The 23,460-nt window shown below is 44.2% G+C and overlaps 1 protein-coding gene across 4 annotated transcripts in view; it reads right to left on the bottom strand.

The window, feature by feature from the left end:
* Nucleotides 1–23,460, bottom strand: part of MGAT5 (alpha-1,6-mannosylglycoprotein 6-beta-N-acetylglucosaminyltransferase) — a 383,255-nt gene that overhangs the window by 147,751 nt on the left and 212,044 nt on the right. For all 4 annotated transcript variants that reach the window (XM_079783063.1, XM_079783061.1, XM_079783064.1 and 1 more), the window contains 2 exons: nt 4,918–4,994; nt 3,852–3,941 (listed from right to left, as the gene is read on the bottom strand). In XM_079783063.1, the coding sequence (XP_079639189.1) occupies nt 3,852–3,941; nt 4,918–4,994 (167 nt within the window). The remainder of the gene's footprint in view (nt 1–3,851; nt 3,942–4,917; nt 4,995–23,460) is intronic.

Consider the following 23,460-nt stretch of genomic DNA (forward strand, 5'->3'; position numbering starts at 1 on the left):
AAAGCTAGAGCTTGAATCTTAAGTATTTTTAGTATACTTTATAATTCTGGATTTTCTGCTCCTGTTTGAACCTAGGAAGCAGCCTAGCCTCAAGGCCCAGCTGACACCAACCACTCAGTGAACAGGAATTCAGTTTCCAAAAAAGCCCAGATGGCCAACTCAAGAATGATGACCATAAACATCCATATTAAGGCCTATGAGAAAATGTCCTGCATAGCCTATACATCCTGCACGTCCAAAGCCCCTCGTCCAAAGCCCCTCCCACTAATTTCTTTGTTCTGCTTTCCCTCTCCAACCTGGTAAAAACCCTAGCCTGCACTGAGATGTTAAGATGAAGTTAAACATAGAAGGAAACAAGAACTGGCTTTTAAGATGAGTTTTGGGATGAGGGTCCCTCATCTTCTCAGGTTACTGGCACTTGAATAAACCTCTTTCCTTCCCACCAGCACCTGGCTCACGAGTTTGGCTTTTGTTGAAATAGGCAGCCAAACCTGGGTTTGGTTATAGTATCAGTTAGGTTTATTGTCATCTATCTGGCAGGCCCATATACACTCAGGAATCCTCAAGGTAGGATCCTTTCAAAATAAACAAACAAAATAAAAATTATTATTTTACAAAGTAAGAACCTGAGACACAAAGAGAGTATGTAACTTCCAAAAGCACAGACTGAAGTCAGGTACGAGGCACTCCGTAAGTCAGTACTTCCTATAGGAGTAGCTATATTGGTGAAATTCTCCTCTTAACTCTAATAAGGTACCTACTGAGGTGCTATGATAAAGTGAAAATGTTTTAAAAGACCAGAGTTTCAAAGTTATTTTCAGGTTAAACCACTGAAAAAGAAGTCCCTAGTTGTCTTCCCATGGGAATTATTTCCACCCTCCTGGTTAAATTACCTGCACCCACTCTTCCTCTGCCATTATTCTCTTAAGATTCAGAATGCATAGCAATGTGCCAAGAAAATGAGTTCTCAGTGATTGTTTACAATCAATGAATATAATAGTTGTTCAATAAGTGCTCACTGAACTGAATTCAACTGAACAAAAAGAAAAGCTCAATCATCTGCATAAGAAGAGATTGGAATAGAACCATTTCACATCTCTGAAAGAGAAAATGTAGTTAAAGGCTCTGAAAGGAAACACCCAGGCTCCACTATTAAGTATATATGACCTATTAGGTCTCTATACAGCTCTGTCTGCTCCACATCCTCGCAATTTACGTTCCCTGGAATCTCACTATTTTCTTCTCTTAGCTACATCCTCCCTTTAGGTGAGTGAGAATAGGGTGGCAGTTTCAAAGGAAGGGAACAAGCTCACAAATAATCACAGTCCCTTTCCATCTGGTCCATTCTCTCACACCATCCCAGATGGCAAAAGGCTGGAGTGGAAATGTAAAATCCTCTACCTTTACCTCAACAACCCACCCCAGCATTCCAACTCTCAAGAAAGCATGAAATTAGCTCAGCTTGTCAATCAGGGAGCACAGTTGGACTCTAGCTAAATTCTATCAAATGGAAGGGAAAGAAAACTTTGGAAAATTAAACTGAATGAGGAACCTTATCCTCATGGCAGGCAAGGCACTTCTAATGACTTCTCACTAGAGGGAAGTTCACCCAGGGACCCTGGCCTTCCTCCTCAGGAGAAGATGGGCCTCAGGCCACCTAAGCTAGAAACATTCCAACAAATGCTACAGAATCAATTTGCCAGCAGCCTGCTAATGAGGTGCAAAAGGTATTTTAACTGTCATTTGATCTGAGGATTCCCAGGATCCCTGCAGGGTGGCCATGGGGCAACCTGTCCAAAAACAAAGTCTGCCTGGATCTTACAGAGGCAAGAGAAGTGAAGGTGTAGGAGAGGGACAGACCCACAGAAGCCAGGGCCACATACCCTGAAGCCCTATTGTTTGGCCTCCATCCCCCAAAGCTGTTCCTGTCACTTTATGACACAGAAAAGAGGCACCTGAATCCCACTAGAAAAACTATGGGAAAGCATTTCATTTAGCCTCATAATGGAGGCAGTCTCCTCCCTGCATGGCAGCTCCAGGGAGCAGTTATTCACTATCTTTCAAAGGGCAACTACATACAAAAATGGGGGAGGGAATAAAAGAGAAATGGCAGCCGAGAGCCTGCCAAGTGCACATCCTCTGAAATTAGCCAGCACCATTTCCATAAAGGTGGAGGGGAAGCCAGCGAGTTTTGATTTCCTACTCAGTTTTTCTGTGCACCTTGCCTGGGATAAAGTCTTAACTCTATTCGGCTGCTTGATTTTCCTAAAGATGACATAAGATCATTAAAGCATGTGGTCTTTACCTTAAATGCTCTGCAACACTTAAAAAAACTGCTATTCAAATTGATGGGTACAAATAAAAATGAAATTCAGATAAAAAGGAGAAAATTAACTTATTCTGTAAGTAAATAGCTAATTTTGCCAACAAGCACAGGAAAAGACGCTCAACATCACTAATTATTAAGGAAATGCAAACCAAACCACAATGAGATACCACCTCACCCTCATTAGGATGGTTACTATAAAAAAATAAACAAAAATACCTCACAACCCAGAAAATAACAAGTGTTGGTGAGGACGTGGAGGAACTGGAACCCTTATGCACTGTTGGTGAAAATATAAAATGGTGCAACCACTTTGGAAAAGTTTGGAGGTTCCTCAAAAACCAAAAAGTAGATTCACCCTATGACCCAGACATTCCACTTCTAGATACATACTCAAAAGAACTGAAAGCAGGGTCTCACAGTTATGTGCACACCCATGTTCACAGCAGCATTATTCACAATAGCTAAAACTGAAAGGGCAGAGCAGGACAGCACAAAATGTACTGTACCCTCCATCCTGTGTAACTACGTATATGACTCCTTTTTCTTAGAAAACCGCGAGAATGTAACAGTTGCATAAACCTGCCAATAGGAATGTAGAGAAGTAGACTCAGTCCAAATTAGGCAAGCTGCACAGTACCCCCCGTGTAACCAGACCCCTGACCCTGCCCCTTGACCAATCAACGGGGCCACGAACGTTCTCCCCCCCCCCCCACTGCTTTGGACCCCCTTTAAAGCTTTTGTTCTCCCAAGGCTCCCTCTCCCCCCACCTCGCCACTGCGCCGGTGTGTGTGCATGTGGGACGGAGCTCAAGCTAGCTTGAATACAGACCCTTTGTTTTTGCATCGGACTCGTCTGGCTCCCTAGTGGTTTTTCTTGGGGACCCCGAATTCTGGGCATAACAAAACGTGGAAGAAATCCAGTGTCCATCAACGCATCAGTGGATAAGCAATTTGTGGCATATAATACAACAAAATATTGGTCAGCCTTAAAAAGGAAGGAAATTCTGACATAGCTACAACATAGATAAACCTTGAGAAAATTATGCTAAGTGAAATAAGCTGATCACCAAAAGACAAATAGTGTATAATTTCACTTATATGAATACTTGGAGTAGTCAAAACCATAGCAAATGGTGGGGCTGGAAGTGGAAAGGAAAAAAAGCTACTGTTTAATATTTAAAAGGCACAGTTTCATATTTGCAGGATGGAGGGTTCTGGAGGTAGATGGATGGTGGTGATTGCTGCTGGGCAATATGAATGTATTCAATGTACACTTAATGGTTTAGGATATTACATGCATTTTACTGCATTTCTTTTAATGCGGAAAAAAATTAGTTAGCTAAACCTGCTTTTCCCACAAAGAAAAAAAAAAAGTAATCCTACTAGGGGGCAGAGGAGAGTAACGAAGAAAGAAATCACAGGTCTATCATGTAAAAACATTAGCTGTTTTCAAGCTCTTGAAATTCTGGGCGTGGCTGCAAACTCTGTTAACCACAACCATCCACCCCTCCTAAGCCACTCACCTCACTGAGGTAAATAAAAAAGGAGCAGGTGGACCCATCCACTCCGTAGTCTGCGTAGCAGGGATCCGAGCGCCACATATCTTTCATCCACTGAAACAACAAGAGCCAGGTAAGAACACCTCTGAATGGCCCGTTCCAGGTGACCCTGCCCATCTGCTGATAGAGGAGAGGACATATGTATGGCTCAAGCCGTGGCCTAAGCTCAGTCACTTAGCTGAGGTCAGGAAGACAGACGCTGAGCCCCTGCATGATCCACAGATGCACTGACTTGAGCTGGGCCTTGGCAGATGTGCTTAGTTAAGAGTGGAGAGAGGCCAGGGACACGCCAGGCAGCAAAGCCCAGGAGAGGCAATGGCTAGGAGAGGTTTATCAAGAGCGGGCGCCTGATGGGACCCTGCACTCAAATCCCCTCTGCACAGAAAGCTGGTGTCACCAGCGTAGCAGTTTCTTTCGTGCAGAGTACATGAATGAATGTGGGAGTCCCAAATGGAGACCATGTGAACGTTTCTGAGGTTTGGTCTCCACCTCCTCACTGTACTCCAGAACCGAAACTTTTCACTGGGAACCACTGAGCAGGGGAGTCGTCTCCCCGAGGACAGGCCATATAAATAATCTTCTTAAAAATGTTAAGATCATGGTCAGGTGTCTCTGGGTATTCAAATGCAAATGTAAATATGACATTTAAATGACAACCTGGAGACCTCAGAAGTGGGGCCCCAGGGATGGGAGAGAGAAGTTGGACACTAAACAATGGTAGCCCCTTGTCACTGATCCCTGAAAGATCACCTGCTGGAATCTGGGAACATCCCCATGGATGTTCAAAGGCTGCTTCAAAGACACAGAAGGGGACCAAACTGGTCTAGGCTCTTTCAGTCTGACCAGTTAGAGCCACTGTTAACTAATCCCATGGAGTTGGCACAGCAGGAAAGAGTTGCCATGGCCTCAGCCCCAGACAAGCAGGACTGAAGCAGCCCTTACATGACTCCCTTAAAGGGCTCGCTCTCCCTTTAAGGAAGGGCATGCAGAATAAGGATGATGGAAATAAATACACATCACTTGGCCTTACCTTGATTTTCCCCTCACAGTGGGGGTAGCCATCCATAGGAGGCAATACACATTTTTCTTGAGCTCCATTAATGATATCTGTAAAGGATGAAAAAGAACAAAGGATACCATGAAGTTTATGAAAAACAAGCCTAACATCCATGCTGTGACCCATGTAACCCCTCCAGCTGGCAACAGGTCTGACCTGACCTGAGGAGGCCCACCTACAGCTGACCGGAAACCTATGATGTGTGTGGCCCAGCTTGGAAGGGTGAGCTACACCAACCAGAGTGGTTGCTTGGAAATCTGCAAGTGGGAAACTGAACAACCAAAGAAATAGGGTGCAGGAAACAAAGCCATGGGCCCCACCAGGCGATGCAGACAAACTGAGGTCATGAGCAGCTTCATGAAAACGTGTGCTCGAGCAGAGGCAGCCAGCAGGAGAGAGGTGAGCAGAACCCATGTGCGGGGAGCAGAGAGCCCTGAGATACATTTTGTGATGTAGAGCCTGTTATGGACCCAGTTCTTAAATTGCCTCTAAGATCTCCTTACTGCTTCAAATATTTCCTCACCACAAGCTCCCTTTCTACTAGCTAGCCCAAAGTAGTAGATTCCTATTCTTTGTAACTACAGAGTAAGAATAAAAAGAATGCCTTTAACAAGCTTTTTGTTTAGTGGTGAACAACAGATGAATAATTAAACAGCTGAGCAGCATGATAGACACCAATGCTCAGGTGGGGCAAGGGCAGGATGCCCATCCCAAGGGTCAAAGAAGGCTTCCTGGGTCCAGCACAACTTGGCTGAGGTGTGAAGATGAAGTAGAAGCAAGTCAGGTAGGGGCAAGGTAGAGGTGGTGATCAGGCACCAAGGTGGTTCCACCCTGGGTGGAATGACAGTGTGAAGTGTGGGGAGGTCAGACAAGACAAGCAGGCGGGGCCCAAATCGGAAGGCCTCAGCACCAAGTTCCCCGTGCCAAGGATGTGACAAAGCTCTGAAAGGCTTTGAGGAGGGAATGGTTGGGTCAGATTTTTGTGTAGGAATGACCACTTTAGCAGGACAACCCTAAACCTACACGCTTCTTGTTTTGGACCTACTATATTTTCCAGACCTGCAAGGAAAATGTCACCATTCCATATGCTGACAGTTTTCCATCTACACAAAGTACTAATGATAAATTAGATCCCAAGCCACAATATCATTCAACAGTGGTACACAAATGGTGTTGGTGGCTGCTGAGGCTGAAAGAGAGGTGAGTGCAAAGGGGGGTTTTGGTGGTATCTTTCCCTTCAAAACCAGTTCTTTTGATATTCTGAAACACGGATTTTTTTTAACCTCTTGATTCAGTGTTTTCAATGAGCATTCCATTTGCTAAGAAGGATAACTAGAACATAACACCAATATCCTCCTGATCATATATTGGAGGCAGTGCCATTTAACAGTCAACATGGAAAGCACATAGCTTGTCGAAGTCCCTGTTTCCCCATCCATAAAATCGGAATAACCATACTCTGCTTCACCCAGCTCCCATTTACTAAGTTAACACATAAAAAGTCCGGCACTGCTAACGTCTAGTACACAGACCAGAGCCCACACTTAGAAGCTGGCATTTGCTACGCAATTGGACACAACTTTCACTCACCACATGCAGGAAAACATATTTCAAGTGCGCAGTCGCTCTGGAAGTACTCTCTCTCTCACTTACTCATAAGGGAACCACCGGCTCCAGGATCCACTTATTGACTAGCTGGTCTCACCAAAGAATAGGACACTTCTCCATACCTACTGCACTATCACTAGCTTTAATTCGATTTTTCTGTGACACATTTACGAAGCAAAGCAGCAGCAGAGGTCCCAAGGAATGAAGCTGGGTCTAGAACAGCTGGGAGTGGGCAAGGAGACATTTAAGGAGACACGTAGGTAAAATGCCCTCTTTATTTACATGCTCTTCCAGTTCCAATGCTCAGAGCCGGAAGTCCGCAAAACTAGAAGCTGCTGAGTTGGAGGTTTGATGTGTGGGGTGAAGAGAAATTACCGGGGAGTAAAAGGGACAAACTGGTCCATGAAGGTAAGCAAGCGAAGCATATCTGCCGACAGTGTGTGCCCTCCTCATCAGGAGTTATGTCAAGGGTAGGCAAATATTGCCCATGAAGGACCAGATCATAAGTATATGAGGCTCAGCAGGCCACACGGTCTCTGTCACAGGCACCCACTCTGGCTTGTACCAGGAATGCAGCCACCGACAATGGGAAAGAACTATTCTGGCTGTGAACCAACAAAGCTTGACTTACAAAAGCAGGCACAGACCCCCGTGTCTGCTCTGCTGAGAGGTCCACAATGAGGAGCCTCATTTCTGCTAAGTCCTGTTGAAAGGGCCTTCTCTAGGACACCTGTCGGCATCCTCTGCCAGGAATGCCCTTCCTCTCACGCCGTGTGCCCTCCACCCCCCTGCACCCAGCCGGAGCCTTCCTTCTGTAAGCCCTGCTCCACACCACCTGGGAAGAAGCAGTCCTATGTTCCTTCCCATGCCAGTCAGGGCTTGGTGCTGCCCTCCTAACAACTCCTCTGGCTGTAACAATTGCACGGCTTTCTTTTCATTTGCCCATCGCCCCTCCTTGAGGACTGTATGGGAAAGTAATGCCCTTCTGCTCCTCCACCAGGCACTGGGTAAGTGCTGCTTGGCGGAATAAACACCCCCTGTTCCACGGGCACCCTGGGTCTGACTCTGCTCAGGGAGAACTGGGTGGAGACCCTTGCAAGGGCAGGGCTCTTACTGCTCCTCCACTGGCAGTGTGTCGACGCATCCAACAGGGTCTCCTGTGCAAGTCCACTCTCTTAGGATGAGTTTTCTATTAAGTTCCACAGCGATGGGTGTGAATAGACAATGACTGCCACAAGCTCCGTTTACAGGCTTGGGGCTCTGCTGTAGGAGAGATCTGTGAACGGGAGAAGCAGGCAGTGTCCATCTTCCCCGCGAGGGCAGAGCTGCTAGGAGTCCCACAACTGGTGGCCTGATAGGGTGCTCCCCAGCTCCCAGCACCTCTCGGAGGACAGCTCCCCATGTTGTTTTCATCACAACAATAAGGACTCAACAAACTATGTTCTTATTAGTTTGTGTCCACAGAGCACTGTCCCACCTGTGGAAGAGCCTCCGATGTAAGTTTGGTGAAAAAACAAAAATTCAGGTTCATGTCATTGCTTTTCTGGAGCAATTTAGCTTCCTGTACACAGGCCTCTTGAACAGGAGGAGACAGGATTCTGCAAGACAAGTTACTAGGATCTTCTCCCTGCTATTCACCCTGAGCTCTCCAGCATTTTAGTTTTTCCTTTCTAACAGTGAAAGGGCACGGGGGGGGGGGGGGGGGGGTGCGGGAAGCAGCGGGGAGGATTGGGCGGGGAGCGGGGGAAGCAATGAGGCTCAGCTCTGACTACTGTCCAGGTTCAGTTTCACCCCTCACTTTCCCACAATGGCATCTTGCACCAAGAACTTCACTTGGGTACTGACTCTATGGTGTTGTAGACCAGGCATTACATGAGCAACAGATGACCTAGATATGAAAATCCTGTTGTTTAATCCATCACCAGTACCACCCACTGTGGGAGGACACAAACCCTGGGTTTAATCCAAAAGGACACGTTTCCTGCTCCCCACAATGCCTGCTTCTGGAAGGACACGTGTACGTGCAGCAGTGGTGTCTGCAACAGATCCACAGCAGGGCTCCTGTCCAGTGTGGAGCCAGCCTCTCCGACAGCCCTCAGATCTGCACATACACTGAGACACACAGAGAGAGACAACGGCATGGCGAACACATACCAGAAAGCCACGGTGACAAAGAGAGATGGAATCAGACACAGTTTTCTTACTTGTGCTTTTCTCTGCCTCTGAGGAAGGAAGGAAAGTGGGGACAGAGGAGGGCAGGAAGGGCAGAGGTGACGGGGTCTCAGAGGGGCAGTGAGAACAGAAAAGGTGATACAGGAAAGGAAGTGGCCCGGCCCGTTTAGCTCAGTAGTTGAGCATCAACCTATGAACCAGGAGGTCACAGTTCAATTCCTGGTCAGGGCACATCCTGGGTTGCAGGCTCCATCCCCAGTGGGGTGCGTGCAGGAGACAGTCAATCAATAATCCTCTATCATCATTGATGCTTCTGTCTCTCTCTCTCCCTCTCCTTCCTCTATGAAATCAATAAACAACAACAACAACAACAACAACAAAAACAGAAAGGAAGGTGAACGATGAAAATCTCCCTCAATAAATCACCTGCCTTTCTGAAGTGGTGTCACATACACTGTCACACTGTACACTAACCACATCCTCCTGAAAAAGGAAGATAGTTAACTATCTTATAGTTGGAAAAGAGAAACTTTAAAATCCTCAGCATCTTCTTCCAAACTCAGCTTGCAGTCACTGGGAACATCCCGCCAAAGCCTGCTGCTTGCCATGTGCTGAAAATGTCAGCTCTGTACCTTAAAAGACAAGGTCTGTACCCACAAAGGGCTTACCACGCGGTGCTGGAGGTGGGACCACATACAACAGAGCGAGGCCCACGTCAGCAGAGCCCCTCCCCATGCACGGCGTTCGGGAAGGCAGGACAGCCATCCTCGGTGCAATGGCCCAGTGCCCAACACAGCACCTGGCACACTGGGGACTTCATATGCTTATAAAAAGAGGCTCCAACAAAACGAGGCTGGCAGTCAGGTGTCCCCTGCAATCCCTATCCTACTACCAAGAAGGAGATGAAGTGGTGTTTGTAAGAGAGCCCCACAAGAAGACAGCTATTTCAGAGTGAAAGATGACCCTGACAAGACAGCCTCCCTTGCCAAGGCTCACCTTTCTATACGTTAATTACAGCAAAGATAACAAGTGTATGAAATGGCACTTCTTTATAAGACTTATACAACATTGTACCAATGACTTTTTATTTAGAACTGAACAGGCATCTGAAGGTTAAGGGTGTCTGATTCCCTCATCACCATTATTTTAAGGCGGGGGGAAAGGGGTAAAAGTAGTTAAAAAAACTCAGAAATCTCAAAAAGCAGGACCATCTGTTTACTCCAGTAAGTTTTAGGAAACTGAGTTCAGTCTCCTCACCCAACTCCTTTGCCAACAGTGAAGATAACCATCTTCCTGAATGAGGGTTCAATTAAACCCAAAGGTACCCCACATATTTCCTCTCAGAAGATAAAGGGGTCCAGCAATTCTGTTTTGTGTGTAGGACAAGGTGGCATTTCCCTGGAAACACCTGAAAGGAACATGCAGGCCCGGTTATCAGATGGCCCCTGGGAGCGCCTACAGGAGCCTGCCCCCGTCCCAGGCTCCCACACCAGCTGGGAACTGACTCAGTCTCTGCACTCAGCCTGGACTATGAGCTCCCCCAGCACCTGCATCAGCTGGCCTGGTGTCAGGAGTTAATCACAATAAATCGGACAGAAACCAGCCCTGGTGAAATATAAGCTCCCGTTAAAAATGACCTTACCAGCCATCCTCAGTTTGGCCGCCACTCACTTATGGCCACTTTACATTGGCGGCATGAAAAAAATGATTTAATTTCTATTAACTGAGTTAAGCACATATGTCCCAGCGCCAGGGCCCACCAACGGAGCTAGGGAGCTACGTTGGTCTGGCAATGGGTGAGACCCACTCACAGACCCCAGGGATGCATACTGGGCACCTTGAAAAGAGTTGTTTGTATTTCATAGTTTTTGTTGTTTTAACCTAAGAAGCTGGAGATGCAATCATTGTATCAAAAATGTTTAGAGCTGCCAGGGACTTCTGAAGCCATATTAGTAAACCATTCATTTTTCCTGATTCATAAAATCAAGGCTTAGAGACATGAAGTGCCTCGCTCACTCACTGATCAGGCAAAATTCCTTAAGCGCCTCCCATGTACAAAGCATTCTACCGGTTAACACCAGGCCTCTGTCTTCTGAGTCAAGATTATTTCCACTACACGGTTTCTAGGTATTAAAAGGCACACCACTACCATCACCACCTCCATGTACTGCACTGGAGGTCTGACTTCTCAACAATGAAGAATGAAACGACAACTTCTCACTCCTCACTGAACAAGCACCTCCAAAGGCTCCTGCGCTTGTTAAAAACCTGGAGCTGCAGTACTGCCCATGGACAAATACAGCCATAAAGGAAGTCAGCAAGAGAGGCACAGTCAATGTACGTGGTTTCACAATTATGCACAACTTTTCAAGAATGAAACTGATGTATAAAAAGAATGAAATTGTGAGGATTGCCACAAACACACTGCTTAGGACAATCAATTTCATAAAATTTCAAATCATAGTAATAGTCAAATAACCTTAGATTATTTATGCTTTCCTTACCCTCTGTCATTTATTTACTTTTTTTTTTTTGCAGAGGGTATGACAAAGGAAAGCATACATAATCTAATATTAATAAGCCAGCATTAGTAAGATTTTTTTCTTTTGTCAGAAGAATAGAATTAAAAAGAGGACCTATGATTAAGATTCTCAGTAGAAGGGTAGGGTCCATAAGAATGTTGTATACACACAGACACCTCTCCATTCTGATAAACCCCCAGGCACTGTTATTAATAAAAGCATGTGAGAGTCCCAGGAATGTTCAAGCAGGAAGGTTGGTCATCTCACACCCAGATACACATATGTGTAGCAGGTAGAAAATGGTTGGGGTTAAATACCTGCCACGGACATAAAAAACACACACAAGAAAACCTTACCGTCATTAGACATCAGGGAAATGCAAATAAAAAATGATGAGATACAACTTCACACACTGAAAGGGCTATGATAAAAATTCAGATACTAACAAGCGCTGGCAAGGATGTGGAGAAATCAGAACCCTTAAACACTGCTGGTAGGAATATAAAATGGTGCAGCTATTTTGGAAAACAGTCTAGCACTTCCCTAAAAAGGTAAACAGTTACCATCTGACCCAGCAATTCCAATCATAGGTATACACTCAAGAATATGCAAAACTATGTCAGCACAAAAGTTCACAGTAGCATTATTCTTAAGGGCCAAAAGTTGAATAATGGAAACAATCCAAAAGTTCATCACTGATGAATAAATAAACAAAATGTGGTCTATCCACACAATGAAATATTATTCAGCCATAAAAAGGAATGAAGTTGATTCATGCTACAACATGGATGAACCATAAAGAAATTAATTTAAGTAAAAAAGGCAGTAACAAAAGATCATATATTACATGAAACGTCCAGAATAGGCAAATCTATAAAGACAGAAGTAGATTAGTGGTTGTTTAGGACTAGGGAAAAGGGAGGCTGGAAGGAAGGTAATGATAGTAAATAGGTATGGAATTTCTTTTTAAGGAGATAAAAATGTCCTAAAATTGAATGTGGTAATGGTTGCACAACTGTGTGAATATACATAAAGCTACTGAATTATACACTTTGGATAAATAAATTTGCATGGTATGCAAATTATATCTCAATAAAGCCATAACAACAACAAAAAAATCCCCACAAAAAACCTTGTCACTGATTCATTCAACAAATACTGCACCTAAATGAGCATCCTCAAATAGTATGTAGATAAAATAGGTGAAGGGATTAAGAGGTTTAAACTACTAGTTATGAAATAAATAAGTCATGGGATGTAATATAGAGCATAGGGAATATAGTCAATCCTATATAATAAAGAGGTAATATGCAAATTGACCCTCACACCCTCACAAAGATAGCTGCCTACAACCAGGCCAGCAGGGGGGTTAGTGATGGACGACCAAATGACTGAACAAGCAGGCTACGTGGGGCGACCAGGCCGGCAGGGGGGTTAGTGAGGGACGACCAAACGACTGAATAAGCAGGCTATGTGGGGCGACCAGGCCGGCAGGGGGGTTAGTGAGGGACGACCAAACGACTGAATAAGCAGGCTGTGTGGGGCAACCAGGCTGCAGGGGGGCCGTGAGGGACAACCAGGTTGGCAGGGGGGGCAGTTGAGGGCTACCAGGCCAGCAGGTAGGGGGCAGTAAGAGGCAACCAGGCCGACGGGGGAGGTGGGTGGTTAGGGACAACCAGGCTAGCAGGCGGGGTGCAGTTGGGGGCGACCAGGCTGGCAGGGGGGCAGTTGGGGGTAATTAGGCTGGCAGGGGGGGCAGTGAGGGATGACTAGGCAGGCAGACAGGTGAGCGATTAGGAGCCAGCGGTTCAGGATTGTGAGAGGGATGTCCGACTGCCGGTTTAGGCCTGATCCCTGGGATCAGGCCTAAACTGGCAGCTGGATATCCTCCGAGGGGTCCCGGGTTGGAGAGGGTGCAGGCTGGGCTGAGGGGACCCCTCCTTCCCCTGTGCATGAATTTCGTGCACCGGGCCTCTAGTAATATTATAATAACTTTTGTGGTGACAGATAGTAACTAGACTTACGGTGGGGAGCATTTCATGATGTACATCATCACAATGTGAGATGTGGTATCCAGTTATGATAAATAGACATACCAGTCATTAAGCTGGGAGAATGCTAATTTTATACAACAAAGGAAAAAGTTCACCAGTGCCATATTTCTAGAAAATATATAAAAATATATTTCTGTACATAATATTTTGTAAAATATGTTTTTACTGACTTTTGAGAGAGTGGAAGGGAGAGAGAAAGAGAGAGAGAAACACTGATGAGAGAGAAACATCCATTGGAAGCCTTCTGCATGCCCTTACTGGGGATCGAGCCCAGAACCTGGGCATGTGCACTGACAGGGAATCGAACCTGAGTCTTCTTGGTGCATGGGATGACATTCAACCAACTGTGCCACACCTACCAGGGCTGTATATGATGTTTTTTAAAATAATATACAGCAGGCGTCCTCAAACTACGGCCCGCGGGCCACATGTGGGTGTTTTTGCCGTTTTGTTTTTTTACTTCAAAATAAGATATGTGCAGTGTGCATAGGAATTTGTTCATAGTTTTTTTTTAAACTATAGTCTTGCCCTCCAACGGTCTGAGGGACAGTAAACTGGCCCCCTGTTTAAAAAGTTTGAGGACCCCTGATATACAGTATTGACAGATTCTGATGCATCCTCAGTGGTCAATTTAGATTTTAGAAAATATTCTGAGAAGTAGGTGGCAGACATTAAAAATTCATGATTATACCGCAAAATGACATCATATTCTCAAGTTAGGAGCCTGAGGCAATTTTTACACCTATTCTCCTCTCCATAAGCAAGGTAGGGCACAGCCTTTCCTAACTTCCCTCTCCTCCATGCAGGTTCCTGGGAAGGGGTCAGAAGCACTGTGTAGCTGTCCTACTGTAACAACGAGGAGCCCTGGAACCTGGAGCACACACATCTTTCTTCACTCCCTCGAACAACAAGGGGTTCAATTTTTCTTCTAAAACACAGTTGAGTTAAGCATAGCTCACATATTTCTGACCATCCTTATCAAATTGTCAGAGGTGCTTGTGTTGTGGTTTGAATCTTGTTAAGGAAATTAGAGAAATATATATACAGAGAGAGAGAGAGAGAGAGAGAGAGAGAGAGAGAGAGAGAGAGAGAGAGAAGAGAGAGAGAGAGAGAGAGAGAGAGAGAGAGAGAGTGTGTGTGTGTGTGTGTGTGTGTGTGGTCCCTTCTTGAAACAGAAAAAGAAAAGAAATAAATATGGAATCAGTAACTGTACAAGGCAGGCTGTATCCCCAAGCTATTTTCATTGTGCAAACTGCCAAGAATAGCTGTTATCACACAATGTCATTTTGAATCACCTGTCACAAGCCTTTATGCAGCTGCGGGTTAAGGACAGGGATTCTAACAGGCCACCCAGACACCTCCAGGCAAGGAGCAAGTGCTCTGATCACTCTCTTAATAGAGATCAAGATAAACATTTGTTTTCACTCTCATATGAGCTGTGTTTTTCATTTTGTTTTATTTGCTTGCTTATAGCCTTCCTCCTTTTCTAGCATGGAAAAATAAATTGTAAGTTAATTTATAATTAAGATGACACCCTGATAATACGTTTTTGGTACTAGAAAAAGAAGTAGAGTGAGAACAAAAAATGAAGCTGGTGGCATAGAATATTAAGAACACCCAAAAATACACCAAGCCCAAGTACACCAAGCACACATTTGAAGAAAGGCTGAGAGCTATGTAATTTCTAGGTCTCATTTGATTTACCCAGAATTGCATCAAATCTACAAGCCCACTGGCATAAAACATACGTGCTATGCCTGCTAGGTATATCCTTGCCTAGGAATGTCTCTCAAAACCCAGGTTGCCTGGTAACTTAACTCCTTTTATCTCTCCTAGCCCTTAGTAGGTTTTCCTTCCTGTGAAAAGAAAACATGCCTGGTATTAAGACATTTGGACCCTGGTATCAGCTTGTGAGGTTGACAGAGTAACGTGCATATTCCTAAATGATAAGTTTACCCTGGAATGCTACTCATCTACTGAACAGAAAAGGCTAGCATGTATGAATGCAAGTTCATGATAGTATGAAACACAACAGTTTTCAAATGCCTGGACATTTCAGGAAGGGGCCTGTTCCTAGACCAGGCTTTGGATTTTAGAGTCAGATCCTGAGGGCTCTGATCCTTTAGTTACTACCTGAAGGTCTTCACCAGATACCGTTCCACCATGTTAGTATCCAGAACAACTGCCTCTCACTCCTCTCCAGCCACGCGGTCCAGGGCAGAGGGAGAACTGTCGTTAAAAACTCACTCTCCTTGTCAACCAAGAAAAGGTTATTGTGTCAAAAGCAAGGAAGAGCCAGTGTACATACCAAAAGGCAGGAGAAAGTCGAAGCTGTGGTAAGAAATAACCCAGATTGTTGACCAGGGCAGACTGCTGAAGTGCACTACTTGTGTGAGAGCTATGTGATTAATTTAACATGAGATTCTTTATCAATCAAAGCTGAGAAATTATACACTGGCAATGGCAGAGAAGCTCATATTGGAATGGTCTTCCCACAGATAATACTGACAATAAGACAATGATCCCCCCGAAAGAGAAAACTGCACTGGGCAAGATCCTCATTTCATAGCTTGGCCTTTAAGGGGAATCTGGCTTCTGGTGGTGGGAGGTAAGTAGAAGGTAAGCAAAATACTACAAACTTGGAATTAAGTTTGGGCAATTAGGATGGCTAGAAATGGAAGAAGGATATCTCCAGAAAGTGGGAGCCAGAGGAGGGAAACCCCCTAATCTGCATATAAACTGCCTTAAAATCCTTGAATGACCCCATAACTAAGCATTTTTAGGGGAGACTCCAAGGAAACCTCTAAAGGTGTTCAGAGATTCAACTATTGTTCACTGTGGGGGAGTCAGAGTTTGCATCCTGACAAGTCAAAGGGGTTTGGTTAACATTTCAACTTTCCACTAAAATCCCAGAAAGGCCTTGCATCAGGCCCCAGGACTTAAGATTTCCTAAGACTAGGGTGGAAACTTAAACAATCACATCCAACAAACGATAAAATCAAGTCTTCATAAGTTGAAGGTGTTTAAGTCAGTAACTTAACTGCCTACTAGAACAAAAATCAACACTCTTCAGAGGAAGATAACAGAATACAGACATTCTACAAATATAGTATTACTAGAAGCCCGGTGCACGAAATTCGTGCACGGCGGGGGGTTGTCCCTCAGCCCAGACTGTACCCTCTCCAATCTGGGACTCCTGGAGGGATGTCCGACTGCCCGTTTAGGCCCGATCCCACCGGGCCTAAACGGGCAGTCAGACATCCCTCTCACAATCCAGGACTGCTGGCTCCTAACTGCTTGCTTGCCTGCCTTCCTGATTGCCCCTAACCGCTTCTGCCTGCCAGCCTGATCACCCCCTAACCACTCCACTGCCAGCCTGGTTGATGCTTAACTACTCCCCTGCCAGCCTGTTTGCCCCAACTTCCCTCCTCTGCCGGCCTGGTCACCCCTAACTGCCCTCTCCTGCAGGGTTGATCACCTCCAACTGCCCTCCCTTGCAAGCCTGGTCCCTCGCAACTGCCCTCCCTTGCAGGCCTGGTCCCTCACAACTGCCCTCCCTTGCAGGCCGGGTGCCTCCCAACTGCCCTCTCCTGCTGGCCATCTTGTGGTGGCCATCTTGTGTCCACATGGGGGCAGGATCTTTGACCACATGGGGGCAGCTATATTGTGTGTTGCAGTGATGACCAATCTGTATATTACTCTTTTATTAGATAGGATAGAGGCCTGGTGCACGGGTGGGGGCCAGCTGGTTTGCCCTGAAGGGTGTCCCGGTTGAGGGTGGGGTTCCCTTGGGGCATGGGGCGGCCTGAGCGAGGGGCCTGTGGTCGTTTTCAGGCTGGCCACGCCCCCTGACAACCCAAGAGGAGGCCCTGGTATCTGGAATTTATTTTCCTTCTACAATTGAAACTTTGTAGCCTGGAGCAGAGCCAAGCCTGCTGCTCCCTCCGGGGCGGCAGCCATCTCTGTGGCAGTTAATTCACCTTCTACAATTGAAACTTTGTAGCCTTAAGCAGGTGAGCCCAGCCAGGGTGTGCAGAAAGCTTTGCTTCCCCTGTTGCCCCCGGCAACCCTGGCCTGCTCTCTCAAGCTCCATTCTGCTGCCATTTGTTTGAATTTGTTTACCTTCTATAATTGAAACTTTGTAGCTTGAGTGGAGGCTTAGGCCTGCAACGGCTATGGAAAGCTTGGCTTGCTCTGTTACCTGGGAAACCTTGCTCACTGTGGCTGTAGCCATCTTGAATTGGGGTTAATTTGCATACTCGCCCTGATTGGCTGGTGGGTGTGGCTTGGCTGGTGGGCGTGGCTTATGTAGCGGAGTGATGGTTAATTTGCATATTACTATTTTATTAGAGAGGATAATGTACAATATATAATAAAGAATTACTAGACATGTGGAAAACAGAAAAAATGTGAACCAAAATCAAGAAAATGAATAAACACAAATATATCCCAAAATGAAGTAAATGTTGAAATTGACAGAGTTATTATAAATATGATTAATGAAAAGGAAAGGACAATTTAACAAAACAAAACAAACAAAAAAAGAAATTCCATAACTAAAAGTTTATTATCTAAAATGAAAAATCCACAGAATAGAGTTGACAACAGTTTGGAGATGGTAGAAGAAAGATTCAGAGAACTTGAAAAATGGATATTATTCAAACTGCAAAACAGAGACAATAAAAATAAATACTAGGGAGGAAAAATGAGCAGAGCTTCAGTGACCTGTGGGACAACATCATGTGAACTGTAGATGAAGTGGTCCCCAGAGATAAAAATAAAAAAAAATAAAAAGGACATGGAGAAGAAAAGTACTTGAAATAATAGCCAAAAACTTTCCAAATTTGAAGAACATTAACTTCAGATCCAATATCTCAGTGAACCAGAAGCAAGATAAATACAAAGACAATTACATTTATCATAGTCAAACTGCTAAAAGCCAAAGATAAAGAACAAATGTTGAAAGCAGCCAGAGAAACATGAGATACATCCCATAAGAGGGTACAAAAATAGAAATACCACCGAATTTCTCATCACAAAAAGATGAAATCTAGAAAACAAGGAAAAAGTCTCTTTTAAGTGTTAAAAGAAAACTGTGGTCGACCCAGAATTCTCTACCAGATTCTGTACCTTAAATAATTTCTGCCACAAAAAGCCATTTTCAGATAAAGAATGAAGAGAGAATTCACCACCATCAAACTTACATGGCAAGAAAGAAATAAAGGAAGTTCATTGTGATGAAAGGAAAAAGACATCAGATGAAAACTTGGAACTATAGAAAAGAATGAAAAGCATCAGAAATATTAATATACAGGTAAATACAAAAGACTATTGTTTTTTTCCTTCCTTTAATTTCTTTATCAATTGACTGTCTATAATGCAAAAATCATAGTAAGTTATAGCGAGGTTTAAAATATTTGTAGATGCAAGATATTTAATAACAACTAGAGACCCAGTGCACGAAATTTGTGCACTCAAGGACGGGGGGGGGGGGGGGCGGGGGGGCTCAGCCTGGCCTTCACCCTCTCACAGTCTGGGAGCCCTCAGTTGGACATCCTTAGCACTGCCATGGAGGAAGGAGAGGCTCCCGCCACCACCGCTGCACTTGCCAGCAATGAGCCTGGCTTCTGGCTGAGCGACACTCCCCCTGTGGGAGGGCACTGACCACCAGGGGGCAGCTCCTGCGTTGAGCGTCTGCCTCTGGTGGTCAGTGCGTGTCATAGCGACCAGTCATTCCTCTGTTTTGTCGATTTGCATATTAGCCTTTTATTATATAGGATAGTACAAAGGATGAGGGATTCATGAAATTAAGCATGGAGTTTATAATACTATCTCTAGTATTAACTCTTAACTGTGATTTTCCCTTCTTGGCCGCATCAGACACAATGATAACAGCTTTATAGAAAGTATTAAACTAGCTCCCACAACTGTGCAAGGTTAAAACCCTATAACAAATCCTTTAATACACACAAGTGCATGTGTGCATGTGCTCTCACGTGCAAACACACACACACACATTCCTTCCTAGTGGTTCTGCTTCTCTGATTGAATACTGACAGAGACAAATTAAAGCCAAAATTGGTTGTTTGAAAAGATGAATACAATTTATAACCCCCCTAGCAAGAGTGATCAAGAAGAAAATATAAATGAGCAATATTAGGAACTGAGATAGGATGTCACTAAAAATCCATAGATGCTGAAAGAATAACAGAAGATTATGAACAACTTATGGCAACATGGTCTATAATTTGGGAGACATGATGGGCTGATGTATTTCTGGCAGCATTATTCATAACAGTCCCAAACTGGAAATGACTCATATGTCCATTATCAGAAAAAGAAATAAATTTATTGTGCTAATTTCATAAAACAGAATACTATTCTGTGATTAAAAAATAAAACAAAACAAAAATGAACTACTGATATGTGTAACACCATAGATGAAGCTAAAAAATGTTATGCTGAGAAAAAGAAGCCAGACACACAAAAATGTTTATCCTGTATGATTTCATTTTTATGAAACTCAAGAACAGGCAAAATTAATCTATGGTGATAGAAATCAGAACAACGATTGCCCATGGGGGATGGAGATTGTGTAAGGAGGCACGAGGGAACATTCTGGGGTGACGGATATGCTCTGTTACTTGCCTGCGGTGCGGCTTTTATGGATATACACATTTATCAAAACTCATCAAATGCTACACTTCAAATCTGTGCCTTGCATTATATGTAATTTCACTCTTACATAAAAATTAAGCTAAGTTGCTTTAAAAATGCTTTCTCTATGATTTAGGAATACAGATGAGGGAACATTATTTCCCTTGCTAATCTCTATTTATTAATCCTTTACCAACCACCTTGATGGAAATACTTATTCTCCAGTAAGCTCCTAGATATCTTAATGCACCTCCAATAATAGTCCCTTCAATGGCTCCAGTGTCACACGTTTCACTGTGGGCTGACCCCACAAAGGTCTCTCTCAGTTTAGATTGGCTACAAAAGCAGAGAGAGAACGGAAGTTTAATCTTTATTCCTGAAATTACAAATCTCGAAGTACAATCTGCTGGTTAAGTGTTTTTCTTGGTCACTGACTTATCTAGGCATCCTTTATTTGGAGTAGATTAATTCACTGTGTTTTTACAGTGCTCCGCTGAAAGCTGAAGAGGCGCATAAGTAACAGCCTGCACTCTAAAATGTAACTGCACGTGGGCAGAAAGAGTGGGCAGTCCCAGGACATAATTCACCTGCACACAGTCAACATAGGAGAGGCTGTGATCCACTCCTCCCAGTGTGTGGGCTTTGACAGAAATCACTTAACTTCAATTAACAATATGCAACCCTGTTTCTCAGCCTACTTGTAGGATGCGGCTTTCTGCCTCTCATACTAAGCTACGGAATCAGTACTGAGAAGAGAAAATGGTCTAAGCGAGGGAAACAGGAGGAGTACTTAGAAATCTTTCATTTCTCAGCAGCAGGCGGAGTCATAAACCAGAGCTTTGGTCAGAGAATGGTTGCTTCTTGTGAAAGTTACAGTGAACAACCAGCAGTGTAAGGAATTAATCTCACTTTACTTCCATTCTGTTCACTAGAACACAGAAACTAATCTAATAGCACCCTCTGCCACAGCACTGCGGAACAAAGAGTAATGACTCATGATTTCCATAATGAGAGGACAAAATTGCAGGATATGCGCTTGGAGTATTCTGAGTTCCCTGTAAGTTCAGCACCAGGCAAAGGGAAGACCGGGGAGGAGCTCGTGGGGAAGGCTGAAATCTAGAAGGTCCTCATGCAGACACACTCCATTTAAAAGAACAAGATCAAAGAGCTCCAAAACCTTAAATATAAAATCTTCTTTTCATTTATCAACTTAATGAAGGTCATGTAAATAGCTTTCAATATCGTACCCAGCCTTCAGGTTCAGCTCACACTCTTCCTTACTTTTGAAACTTTGCAAGAGTATTTCAGCTCAAATCGGCACCTTCAGGCTGCCTGTGAGCTTCTGCAATGGTCTTGCGTTCACTTGGTTCACTAATTGGGGTGTGTTTGTGTGAGCAAACCTGAGCATAACACAAAAATATTGCAAATCAATAAGACTAAGTTCTGCAAGGTCAGTGACCATAGATCAGCCTTCTTTTGTATTTCCCCAGAACAAAAGAAAACAAAGGCTCACAGAAATTGACATAGATTTTGTGAATTAAAGATGGTGATAATGGTGCTGGTACTTGGAAAGATCTGATATGAACCCCAGGGGAGAAAAACAAATGACAAGCACATATGTTTTTGGGAGAGATAGAAAAATGCTGTTAGAAAGACCAAGGTAAGTATATTATTCTCAAATGAGGACATCTCTCTGTCAGAGGAAAGGGGAAGAATAATTTTTTAAATGTCACTCTTCTTCTATTCTTCTTTTGCCTTCCTCGTTCAAAGGGAAAGTAGAGTCAAAATGCTTTCATGCTTTTTGTTGCTTTGAAATCATCTCGGTTTTTACACATTACATGCAACCAACCCCAATTCCAATCTGTGACTCCTCTCCACCAAACACCAACAGCCCCACCACTATGACCACCCTTCCACCCCACACCCACCATAACCAACCCTCCCCACACAGGACCACCACCCACCGTAACTACCGTACTGCCACTACACAAACAACCCCTTTCTTGATTCCCAACCTAGACTCAGTTCCTTGGTAAACTTCTGATCACATCTAATCAAAACAGACTCTAAGGGCTCAACCATCCTTACCTGTGGTCCTGAATTTATGTCATACTGAAAATAGCCTCCAACACCTAAAAATTCAGATCTATATCTGGACATTAAATTTTAATAAACAAGGATTTGCAACAATTTTATTTTCACAAAGTCCAATTCTCCTTATAAATAGCTCCTTCAATTATCTGATCACTCTGAGGGCTGAAAAAAAAATGACTTTCTACAAATAGAAATAATATTTTAACTCCTAAGTTTTCAACTATATTGTTTATAAAAGGAATTCAGCATCCTACATAATAAAAAGGCAATATGCAAATTGCATCACTCCGCTACGCCCACGATTGGGCCGGCTGGAGGCGCGGGGGGCGGGACTCAGGGTGGCCGATTGGCTGGCGGTAGGAGCGGGGGGGCGGGGACTCGCGAGTCCCCGAGCCCCGCTCCTACCGCCAGACTAAACGGCCAACGCTGTGGAAGACGCTGGTGGTGGCCGACTGCATGGCTGCTGGCAGCAGTTTTCCGCCAGCAGCAGTTTTCCGCTGGCCACCCGCCGATCAGAGCGCCTCCCGGATCGCGCCTCCCGGATCGGAGTTCCTCTCCGGGTGGCGGATCGCGCTGGTGGGAGGCGCTCTGATCGGTGGGTGGTCAGAGGAAAACTGCTGCTGGCGGAAAACTGGTGCCAGCAGCCAGGTGAAAGTCTATTGCACGATCTTAAATAATTAGGCTAAACAGAAAACAAAATAAGACTTAAGGACTTAGTAGTTTTTCTGTTAATAACCTATGCTATTTTCTCTAAAATTTGTTTGTTGTTGTTGTTAATCCTCACCCAAGGATACTTTTTCTATTGATTTTTTTAAAAGAGAGTGGAAGGAAGGGAGAGAGACAGTGAGAGAAACATCGATGCTCAAGAGACACATCAATTGGTTGCCTTCCATACAAGCTCTGATAGGGCCGGGATCAGGCCGGCCACCCAGGTACGTGCCCTTGACCAGAATCGAACCTGCAATCCTTCAGTCTGAGGGCTGACACTCTAACCACTGAGAAAAACTGGCTAGGGCTCTCTAAATTTTATTAGAAAAAATTTGAAACATACACAATGGTATGAAGAATGATATAACAAATCCCTACTACCCATACTGTTTCAACAGTTAATATACACTGTGAAATATAAGTGGCAAGAATGGACAAAGATTGGCCTTTTTCTTCTTAAGGGGAAAACATTCATACTTTTATTTACCTCTAGATTTGTGCTAATTTGTTGAGTTTTTCATGAGTCAATGTTGAATTCTCTCGAATGATTTTCTCTGTCTATTAAAATAGTATGTAATTTCTGACCTCTGTTCTAGTAATGTTAATGTAGTTAGATATTAATAAAGGAGGAAAACAAAGGGAATCAGACATTAAAAAGCCAAAAGTAACTGGGGAGTTGAAAAGGAAACTGAGCCTGCTTG

This window comes from Cnephaeus nilssonii (assembly GCF_951640355.1).
Source record: "Cnephaeus nilssonii genome assembly, chromosome: 10".
Lineage (NCBI taxonomy): Eukaryota > Metazoa > Chordata > Mammalia > Chiroptera > Vespertilionidae > Cnephaeus > Cnephaeus nilssonii.